General features: G+C 42.4%; 1 protein-coding gene across 1 annotated transcript; it reads left to right on the top strand.

Moving 5' to 3' along the window:
* Window positions 1-8,057: 8,057 nt before the first annotated feature.
* On the top strand, window positions 8,058-11,399 carry LOC149200319 (uncharacterized). The gene is made up of 2 exons (XM_089399556.1): window positions 8,058-10,395; window positions 10,506-11,399. The coding sequence occupies exons 1-2, from the start codon at window positions 8,472-8,474 to the stop codon at window positions 11,099-11,101; spliced, it is 2,520 nt and encodes an 839-aa protein (XP_089255682.1). The 5' UTR covers window positions 8,058-8,471; the 3' UTR covers window positions 11,102-11,399.
* The last annotated feature ends 636 nt before the right edge of the window (window positions 11,400-12,035 follow it).

Raw genomic sequence — 12,035 nt, 5'->3', positions numbered from 1 at the left:
GACATTCCCTGGATCTCTAGATGTCTTGAATTTTACTTTATCTCCGAGTGCTGGGCATAAGCTCTTCGTGACCTAAGGATAGAAACTTGGTCTTCACTGACATGTTGCATTGTATTCAACATCCGACTCTTCTATACTTAACAATGTTGTTTCTTGGGCGGATCCCCAGATCCCCAGATGCCCAAATATCTTTTCCATTCTCCACAGAACCACAACCTCGAAACATTGACCAAACTACATTTTCAATTGTATCTAGATCTGGTCTATTTGCTAGTGTCAATGCAATGTACAACCCAGATCACTGGATGCTTGGATAACCTTTCTTGAATGCGCTTTAAACAATTGCTAACTTATCAGAGCGCGCTAAGTGATCCCATGTTTCGACCAAATTCAACGGTGGAGATGTCACTCCGGATCCCCCCTGACTATCCAAACTCTAATATGGTGGGGGTTACACAATTTTTCATATGCGTGTTAAACAATTACAACCTTGTCAATTTGCTCCAAATGATCTCATGAGCCGATCAAATCCATGACAAATAATTCATTGCAAGACCCCTTTGACTATACATTAACGACGGGGGGTCCACAATCTATCACTTAACTTATGTGGTATTTGACATTCAACCTTTCCATCTATTGCTCACCACCCATTAACCAAATTGCCTAACATTGCAGAACCTTGCAAAAGCACTCTCTGGCATGAATCCCGAGGCTTTGCCACTTCACTTTCCAAGTTAGCTCTTTGTCACATATAACTCTGAAAAGGGCCACTTGGCCACCTAAAAGGTCCAAATCGGCCTACCATGTGTACTCACCTTAGGGTGCCACATCATCACCTAATCCACGTCATGGAGCAAATTGACAACTGTCGCCTTGTCAATTCGCTCCAAGTGATCTCATGAGATGATCAAATCAAATGACATACAATTCATCACGAGACCCCCCAACTATTCATACTTTAATGAGGGGGGGTCCACAATCTATCACTTAATCCATGTGGTACTTAACATTCAACCTTTCCATTTTTTGCTCACCGCTCATCAGCTAAATTGCCTAACAATGCATAGCCTTGCAAAACCACTCCCTGGCGTGAATCCCAAGGCTTTGCCACTTCACTTGCCAAGTCAACTCTTTGCCATGCGTCATGCCACATCGTTGCCACATGGCACTCAGAAAAGGGTCACTTGGCCACCTAAAAGGTCAAAATATCTGTGCCATGTGTCCTCACCTCAGGGTGCTATGTCGTCACCTGATCCACATCATGTCTGACTTGTGTAGCTATGTCATGTAGAAATTCTCCCCTAGGGCTTTTTGGGTTGAAACCCTAGCAGACTGAAAGTTATCTATTCAAAGAAACATGCATTCATACAGCCATTATGCTATTGTAAGCAAATTCTATGATAAGGGTACGTACCTTTGGTCCTACGTTTGAGAAGGCCCTTAGGGTCCAAACCCTTCTTGGAGTTCCCTTCTTCTCTTTTGTCCTGCAAAACAACCAATTCAAAGAACACAGCAGTACATGGAAAAAACTTATAAAGAAACCATCTTCATGTTATAAAGAAAGGTAGTTAGTTATGAAATCCAAACAACCTTTTATATATGAATTCTAAACATGAATATCATTAACACAAAGAAGATTCATTTCGGGAACCAAGACATGTGTTTCTTTTATTATAGACAAATAAAGTACATAAAAAGGAATATTTTCACCTGAGTCACCTTCAGCAGGCTCCAAGCAAAGCTTCCTTCCGGATCCGTTCCAGCCTCAAGCCTCTAACAAACTCCTTCCATGAATCTCTCCATGATGTCATAAATGGTGGATGAACATCAACACACAAGGAAACAAAGGTTTCCTGTACAAAATGGGGGAAGTGCAGAAGGCACAAGGGACTTCAGACCTGGTCAAGGGAAAAATCTCAGTATAATAACCTTTCTCTCCCTTCTCTCCTCCTTAGGCATTCCCTTTGAGGTCTTTTTATACCATCTCCAAAGTAGTTTTTTAGTTAGGAGTTGGTTGGGAACAGTTGGGCCACGGGCACTAACAGGTGATCAGCAGGTAAAACCCGCGATCTCCGCCCGAAAATAAGGAGTGTTATATTTTTTTAAGTGTTTTAATACATACACGCGGGTTGGCTATACACATACCCGTGTATACACGCGTTTAACTCAGGGCAATGTCGCGTATAAGGGATAAAACACTGTTTTTAAATTTTAGGACCAGGTCTGGAAGGAGGGGTTGCCCTAGGCCATGAGTATAGCATCACAAACCATAAGAGTGAGATTTGGAGCTATAACAGATGCCCCCTAATATATGAGGTCAGAAGGGGTACATGATGGCCGAAATATATTATGCGAGTACATGGAAAGGAAGTCTGTCAAAAACCGAGGAGGACTTCACCAGAATTCAACCTGCCAAGCCACCAAAGGAGATCAGAAAGAAACACTGTCTGAGGCGGGCATACCCATGCTTAGAAAAAGTAAAGCATGTCCGCATATCAAGTACAAGCGGATCCACTAAGTATACAAGTATAAATGACTGAAAGATACATAATGGATCATCTGATCATAATGAACAAGTACATGTCTGAATATCACATATAAGACTGTCAATGATGCTGAAAGATGCAACGGATCACTGATATCAAAGACTGATCCCCAAAAGGTACCAACTGATCATGATGGAATAGGATGGTACTACACTGCAAACTCAGGTGCCAGCATATAGAATGTCGCCATGACTGACTGCAACATATAAAGTGAAGTGGTATCAACTAGCAGCAACAGAAGCAACTGTCAAGTGAACCAATGAATGCTGATACAACCTGAGGTCTTCACCGACCGCCGTGGTACATTTCTACACCATGGGAATAAATTATCTGAAGTCGACCATGTGAGAAATCGTTTGATTACTGGTCATTGATGTATACCGTTAACAAACACGAGACTACTCACCGATAATGATAATGAGCGTCAAGGTACCCAGTACAATCTAACAAGTGTGAATAGATGAGCTGGAGTCGAACACCTGTAAGAATCTATCGATTAGGAGACAATGATGGTTTCCCACTGTCGATAGCGAAGGATCTGCCACTAATGACTGCAAACCCCAAGGTACTGCCAAATGGACTCTAGATCTTTGCCCCAGAGCAATGAGTCAGAGTCGATAGGGAAAGATCCGCTAGAAGGAAGGCATTAAGGCATCCTTCATCAATCTAGCGCGAGTGTAACCCGTAGGCCAATAATGTGGAAGGAATCAGACGAAAAAGATGTAGTAACCCAACCGAAGTACGTTTCCGGCGTACACAAGATGTGGCTAGCGCACGGCAGAAACCCTCTGAACCAACCAATAATGAAAGCTGACACAGAGGCGAGGTATCCACCAATAGGGTCAAATGGAAACCAAGGTACTGCACGAATCCCAATGTGTGATAATGTAAGCTGATGTCGAACACAAGGGAAACCACTCAGTCAAAGACCCATGATACTGATCGATGCTGAGCACAAGGTAACCTATCAATAATGAAAATAGGGCCAGGGTGCAGCTCTAGGCCTGTCCTCAGAGCAAGATGTCGTCGTCGATAAGGACAAGACCCGCACGAGTAAAGGATCAATATAACTGATGTGATGATAGACATGACACTGACTACCAGGGATGGCCGACTGAAAAATGAGTCAAGAGACACTGCAGAGAGGCCGACTCAGGCTAACTTCCCTTGAACAAAAGCACGACTCAATGTGACTATGTGGCAGCATATGCTGACTCTGTATAAGTTCGCCATGCAGGAGGCACGAACGAACCCTCCATATGATTGGAAGAGATAACCAATCGGTGGAGAACTGACTCAATAACAAGGTTATGGCGTACCTAAGTCAAACTAAATCCCACCCATACGGAGGAGACTTTGTTTTGAGTGCTTTGTTCAAGGGCGACACGACTGACTCTAGCTTCCAACAATAAATGGAAATAATGTCCCGTTCCCGCTCTTTTTGGAATATTTATTTTTTTTGTCTTTTTCTGTTAAGCCGGAAAAAGAATAAAAGAATGCTATGGTACAGTGGATAGAACGAGTGTCGGTGAAATAGATGATCTAGTTCCTGGGAAAGGAACGTTCCTATGCTCAATGCAGGGAGGTGAAAACTGGTCAGTGACACTCAAAGGTATGTTCCTTCCACGGATCAAGGTGTGTCAAGCTGCAGAAGTCAAAGGTATGCAAGGTTGATTTTGCAGACGTCATGGTCAAAAGTTGGCTTAAACACGAGTCCAAGTGAAGCCGGCTCTAGGCCAAAAGGTGCAAGTGGTCAACATGCAATGCAACAGTACAACTCAACACAAAGGAGCCTCTAGGGTATAAGGCCAGAACGAAGCGAAGAAGTAAAGAGGAATGAGTCTTCATCACATAAGTCATGGCGGGGCTACAGAGGACTCCCGAGCCTAGGGATGAAAAATCAGCATGAGTGCCAAGCGACAAAAAAGGTACTAACTAGGGCACCCATGATAAGGTAGGCTCTACCACACAAGCCATGATACTTCTAAGCAATGAGAAGGTTCCGCACCATAACTTGGTGGGGTTGATCCTAAGGCAAAATGGGAAAGGAAACTGATAAGTGCACAATGCAGGCGGAAAAACCTAACCTATATGTCAGTTTCAAGAACCAATACCTGTCAGAATGGACCAACCATAAACTTCCAAAGGAGAAATCTTCCAAGTTCTGTAAACATAAATAGGAACACTAGACACGAAGTTAATACATCCCACATATAAACTTCATATAAAACCTTGTGTTATAGAATACAAAACTTGAAAATGCATACCTCATATGTACAATATGGTACAGGGGACCACGCAGCCTTGCAGCTTACGTATAATAGTTCTTCTGGACAAACCCTTTGCATGGATCGGACCAAGGACTCCTTTGGTAGTCATAACTCATGGCTTCAAAGAGTTCCTCCTGTGAAGGCAAAGCAAGATCTGAGAAATCATGAGAACTACAAGGATTAAAAGAGGGAATTAAAGGGTCCCATGTCCCTATAGGAAGAATCTCTCGGTCAACTGCCGGGACCAAGTCCCAAGAAGGAGAATAATAGGTCAAAGGATCCTTCTTAGAAGCGATTGAACATTGAGGATTCAATGCCACATAATTAACCCGTGGCGGGGTAGAGTCTACTTGAACACTTGGAACAAACCAAGGGGCATTCTGCAGTAAAGTCGAATTAGGGTGGTGATTATCAGATGCAAGCTGATCAATAGTGACAATATTCCCGTTATGAGGAAAGCACATTACTCGAAAGAGTGAAGACACCACAGCATTCATAGCATAGACATAATCACGCCCAAGTAGCATATTAAAGTCTAAAGGGCTATTAACCAACCACCATCATATCGATTAAGACAGTCTTCCCACCTACAGTGATAGGCAATTGAGGAAGAACACCCATAGGTTCACCAGGTCTTCTATCATAGGCTAAAAACTGACTCTGAGCTGTCAACAACTTTGGGGAACCCAAAGCTTTCCAAGTCAAAGAGGATATAATACTTGCAGAGGATCCTTCATCCACCATACATCGATAGACATTTGTGGAATTAACTCTGACCTTTATTTGGAAAGGTACAGCGGAAAGAAGACGAGGCTCAACAAGGCTATCCCAATCAAAGGAAACACTCTTAGGACTTGGAGGGGGAACATTCGAAGAAACTGGAATGCCCCCTATACCAGAAGACTCTGTACTAGAGATCAAACAGACTCTTTTGTTAGGCACTTCACCCCCCGAAAGAGGAGTGTAATCGGCTAGCGATTGCACTGGCTCTACCACATTATCAACGAATGGTTGGTGGGATTGATGAGAAACCATATCAGGTTTAGGAGTAGAAGTACTTTCAGACTCAGACCATATCCTTTGAACCTCTGGAATACCAGGGCATAAATGAGTAAGATGGTCTCCCTTGCATATCTTACAAGGGAACTTAGGTTTAAAACTTCTACGTCCAGGTTTCTTATCAACCTCCATTCTGCCAACATGACTAGCAGTGGTTTGCGGAGAGTCCTGAACATGACTTGCAGAGGTCGGTGACTCTTTGCTAGTATGACTCGCAGTGACTAGGCTCGTGCCCCCAGCATGACTTGCAGCGGCTGAAGACTCATCTCCAACATGACTGGCAGAGGTTGAAGATGAAGTGCTAGTGTGACTTGCAGTGACTAGACTTGTGCCCCCAGCATGACTAGCAGTGGCTGAAGGCTCATCTCCAACATGACTTGCAGAGGTTGAAGATGAAAGGATAGAGTTATTCTTCTTCTTTGACTTCCTCTTTCTCCTCTTTTTAGATTTCTTGTGACAAGAAGGAGAAGAAGAAGGAACCCCAGATTTCTCTTTGAGAGAAGATGAATAATTTGCACCCATGTGATGCCCTTGAAATAAAGCATTCAACTGAGAAGCTTCAAGAGCATTTGGAATATTCGGAGTGGACCACAGCCAAACAGGTAGTCCAACATTCAACCCAGGAATATTCAAAGTGGCCATCAAGGGAGTACCAACGTTTCCAAAGAAAGGAAAAGCACAAGGATCCCCTTTTTGGAGGGCACCTTGGTTGGTTTCCACAGGAATATTGGCCATATCTAACTGATCCAAGGACTCTTCCCCTACGGGAATATAGAAATAACTTTTCAAGGAATATGGATAAGCAATCAAAACCTTTGCCCTTGAGGAGGCAACTCCACAACTTTTGAAAGAACGACCAAAAGCCTTTCAAGATTGGTAGAGTGGTAAGCTGGTCACTCAGAACACAAAGTCCAAATGTGACTAGACAAAAATACCTAAAGCCCACTATATACAAGGAACAAAGAGCACACTATAAAGTCCCTAAAGATATCAGCCAGTCAAACAACTTTCAAGTATTTCCGCTCCGGGTGATGAGGACCGGACACCAAAATACAAGAAAGTGGAGTCAGGGGCCTTCTGAAGATAGTCTGGGATAATGACGGCCCAGTCCTATCAGCGAAGGTAACAGAGGAAGTTACGCTAACCTCCTAACAACAGCCTGCGCCGGTGCAAGCCCCCAAGCTTCGCAAGGGTGCCCTCCAGTAGTACTGTTGAAAGTGATGCAACGTCGACCTTAGGTGCCATGGGATTCCCCTCCGTAGCCACCTGTGTAGATCCCTAGGAGTAGCAACTATGGATACCAACTCGTCGCAGAAGCCAGGTGGAACAGTCGTGAGGTAAGTTCGGACAAGTAGGAGAGGGGGTATCTCTCTTCCCTGTCTTCACAGACCCTCGTGCTTAACTCCCAGATCCGGAGCTTTCCTGGTCTTCCTAACGCTATTGGATTTTCTCTCGTTATTCAGACTCCTATGTTTGACGTTTATATGGCCTTGGAGAGTTAACTCTCCACTCGCCTAATCCAAGGTCCTAAAATCCTAATCTTGTTGGTGTAACTGACTAAAACAAAAAGTTCTAGTGAATTTTAGTTAGCGCTTGATTTTATTAGGCTGTTCTTTAAGTCACAAGGTAACGGAAGTGAAACTAGTGGTGTTTTTTGACGCAAAAGAAATTAATAAAAACTTAACTACATGCACATGCACTTGTTTTCGTTTTTCGATGAAAAGTAATCTCTACAGGGTTCAGAGGAACTTCAAATAAACAAATTTTTCTTTTTCTTTTCAAACTCCACACTCACAAAAGTTAACAAAACTATGGATGCCTAAAAAGATATGCAAATCTATCCTAATGCAACAAATATATGTTGATGCAACAAAAAATGAAAGTTGCTTGCTTATCAATCTTTATCTTGCCACTTAAAATGTCTAGATGGAATCATAGTTTTCAAAACCGTTCCGGTCTGACCGGTTACCGGCCTAACCGGCCGGTTAGGAGGCCCACCGGTCAGAACCGGTGAAAAAACCCGGTCAGCACCCTAATTTGCCCAGATTTTTGACCTAACCGGTCAAAACCGGCCGGTTTAGGTCCTAACCGGCCGGTTTTTTGCTAACCGGCCGGTTCCGTCCTAAACCGGCTGGTTTAGGGACAGGCCGCCGGTAAAGGTAAAAAGCGGACGGTTTATGGCAGCTGAGGGCGGTTTAGGGTTTTTGGGGGTGAGGGAAAGGGATTTTCCCTCCAAAAAGACCCTCACAATTGCTATAAGACACCCCTCTCACCCTCATTTGTCTCACACAACTGATTTGGAGTGTTTGTGAGTGTTTGTGAGTTTGTTTGTGAGCTTGGAGAGTGTGGAGTTTTTGCTGAAGTAGTCATCTTGGAGTTAGAGTTGGAGCTATTTTGGAGATAGTGTGTAGCTGTCAGTGGAGTTGCCATCATCAAGAGGAGGCTAAGGGAGCTACTTTGCATTTCCAGGTAAGGATTTGCACTTGATAATTCCTCATTTGGGTCTGCTGTCCATGAATTAATTTTTTTGTGCTATAAACTTCTCATTTCAATGATCTATCATCTATGCTAAGCCTATGAACTCTCTAGCTCTATGCTATCAAATTTTTTAGCTTGCATGTGCATTTTTTTTCCTACATTTATCATTGGTTTTCCATGTTCCTTAGCTGCAATTTTTTTTTTAAATGGAAGATTTATTTACAAATTGTTATTATTTCAAGCAAACATGGCTCCAAAAGGAAATGACAGTGCATGGGCTCATTGTGATGTAGTTGAGGGAAAAATGATATGCAAATTATGCCATAAATCTATTGGAGGTGGGGGTATTCTTAGGTTGAAACAACACTTGGCTGGGGTAAGAGGCCAAGTAAAGCCATGTGATGCACCAAATGCACTGTTAGGTCCTATTAGGGCAGAATACATTGCCAAGCTTGAAAAATTTTATGAGGATAAGGCTAGGGAGAAGGCCATCCAAGATGAAATTGCAAGGAAGAGGGAATTATTAGAAGCCATGAAAGAGAGTGGGTATGATGACTCTGAGATTCAAGACTCCACTTCTATCCCTTCCACCAATGACCCCTTTCACTATGTTCATCCTTCTGTTGGAGTTGGCCAACCATCAAGAGGACCAAAGAGACAAAACATCCAAAGTTATTTCTCATCTTCTGCCACCATTGCTTCTTCTAAATCTAATCCCACTTCCTCCCAGCCAAGTTCTCAACCCACTTTGGATCAGCATTGGAAAAAACAATGCAAAGAAACTTCTCACCAATACATTGCTAGATGGTGGTATGATTCAGATATCCCATTTAATGCTGCTCGCTCACCTTATTACCAAGCTATGTGGGACTCTGTTATAGCTGCAGGAAAGGGCTTCAAAGGCCCTAGTATGCATGACTTGAGGGGAGCTCTTTTGCAAAAAGAGATATCTTCCATTGATGAGTATTTGACTGAGTTTAGAGAGTCATGGGTCAAAACAGGTTGTTCCATTATGTCAGATGGATGGACCGATGGAAAGAACCGCACTATCATTAATTTCCTTGTTTCTTGCCCTCAAGGAACCATGTTTTTGAAATCAGTTGATGCATCTGATAGGGTAAAGGATGCAAGCCTTCTATTTGAGCTTTTGGATAACATTATTCAGGAAGTTGGGGAGCAGCATGTTGTGCAGGTCATCACTGATAATGCCTCAAACTATGTTCTTGCTGGAAAGATGCTTGAGGCCAAATATAAGACCATATTTTGGACTCCATGTGCTGCACATTGCATAGACCTCATGCTTGAGGATATAGGCAAGGTGGAGTGGGTAAAAAACACTGTAGAGCATGCCAAGTGCATTACAAAATACATTTACAACCACTCATGGGTATTGAGCCTAATGAGGAAACACACTGGAGGCAAAGAGCTTGTTAGGCCTGCAATTACGAGATTTGCAACTCACTTCCTCACGTTGCAATGTCTCAATGGTCAACATAGAAACTTGCAGAAAATGTTTTCCTCTGATGAATGGTCTGAATCTCGGTGGGCTCGTAGACCAGATGGAAAAGACACCAAAAAGAAAGTGTTAGACACTTATTTTTGGAAAAGGTCTGTAGAGCTTGTGAAAATTACCGAGCCCCTTGTTAAGGTGCTAAGGTTGGTGGATGGGGAAAGATTGGCCATGGGCTACATTTATGAAGCTATGGATCAGGCAAAGGAGCAGATACGGGCAGCTTACAATGACAGGTTAGCTAAATATGGCCGTATATGGGAGATCATTGATAACAGATGGAACAATCAACTCCATCGTCCTATACATGCAGCCGGGTATTTTTTGAACCCAAGGTATCACTATAAAAATTGGCTAGGAGATCAGCATGATGGGGAGGTCAGAGCTGGATTGATTGATTGCTTGGAGCGCATGGTCCCTAACCATGTAGACCAGTTGGATATACATAGACAGCTTACTATTTTCAATCAAGCAAGTGGTACTTTTGGCAAAAACTTGGCAAAGATGGCAAGAGATGTGGACCAACCAGGTAAGCAATTCCAATTTCCATTTTGTTTTTCATTTCAAGTTAAAATTGTTTACGTTCTTTACAATTCAAATTATAAACTAAGTTACTAATTATTGTCTTTTTCTTTGCAGCACATTGGTGGGAGTCATTTGGTGGCCAGTGTCCTCAATTGCAAAGGTTTGCAATTAGAGTCCTCAGTCAAACTTGCAGTGCTTCAGGTTGTGAGCGCAATTGGTCTGTTTTTGAGCGCATACACACGAAGAAGAGAAACCGTTTGGAACAAAAACGGTTAAATGATCTTGTTTTTGTGCAATACAACCTTCGACTGAGGAGGAACCAAATGATGAGCAAATCACCTGATCTAGATCCCATTGTGTTGGACGATATTGATCCAACATCAGAATGGGTGGAGGAGACTGAAGATCCTGTGTTTGAGGCTGATTTTGATATCGACATGGCTTTAGCGGAGGATGAGGCAGATTATGTGGCGGCATCAGAACCAGGATCAGTAACGGCATCAAGGAAAGGCAAGGAACCAATGGAAGGCACTAGTCGTGCAGGTCGACAAACTCGTGCTTCCACTAGGTCCACTTCTATTGTCATTGGTGGCATTGATACTGATGTTGCAGATGAGGCAGAGGCATCCTCAGACTCTGAACCAGATGATGTCTATGTAGCTCCTGATGATGATCATGTGTCTAGTAGTGGTGATGATCTTGATGATTGATCATGTGTACACTGTAGACTTGTAGTAGGCCAATGGCCTCATAGCTTGCAGCATGGTTTTTGGACTCTATAGGCCATTTAGAGCCTCATTTCTTATGTATTTTGCTATTTTGTCGATGATATGTATTGCACTCGGTGCCATTTTGATATATTCACCTTTGCATGGTATATAAATGAGCAAACTTTGCATATTTTGTCTCTATTGGCTTGGAATCATGGTTTTACATCTTAAAAATAGTTTTTTTTCATTAAAAATTAATTATTTAATGTATTTTTTAAAAACCGGTTCGTTTAGACCAAACCAGTCCCGGTTAGACCGGTTCCGGTCGGTAAACCGGTTAGCTAGGTGGACCGGTTCGGTCACCGGTTCCGGTTTAAAAACACTGGATGGAATATGAGATGTTACCATTCATTTCGTCTAAACACTAAAAACAAGTTCTAAGACAAACATAAAGCACTTTCACTTCACTAAAAGGAAACCAAATGAAAACCAAGTTCAAAAAAGCAAAACCTAAGTTTTTCAAAAGATTTTCTTCAAAGCAACAAACAAAAGAGTCTTTTCAAAAAATGCTTTCAACAACACTGAAACTTGTGATTGAAGAATAGGCAATTAAACACTTTTGCGAATCAACACCACGCAATGGATGAAAACTCAACAAAAATAAATGTGTTTGAAATCACTCTTAACAATCAAAAGCAGCAATGAAAGCTTTGGCACCGAAAACCAAAAGATCAAAAAGACAAATTCCAAGAAAGTGTTAATCAACAACTTTCATGAAACAAAGAAGTGGATGGTCACAAAAAGCAGTTTTGTCAAGCAAACAAAAAGTCACCAAAAGCAAGATTAACACAAAGATTGAATTCAATCTTCCCACCCTAATGAAACAGAGCAGCCAAGATTCCTAGCAAGAAATCTTGCGTGCTTCAGCAAAAAA

The sequence above is a fragment of the Pinus tabuliformis genome, chromosome 2_1 (assembly GCF_031772625.1).
Source record: "Pinus tabuliformis cultivar Carrire ecotype Pingquan chromosome 2_1, CPIR1, whole genome shotgun sequence".
Classification (NCBI taxonomy): Eukaryota; Viridiplantae; Streptophyta; class Pinopsida; order Pinales; family Pinaceae; genus Pinus; species Pinus tabuliformis.
Note: the sequence above shows the minus strand (reverse complement) of the source record. Positions and strands in the feature narration are given on the sequence as shown.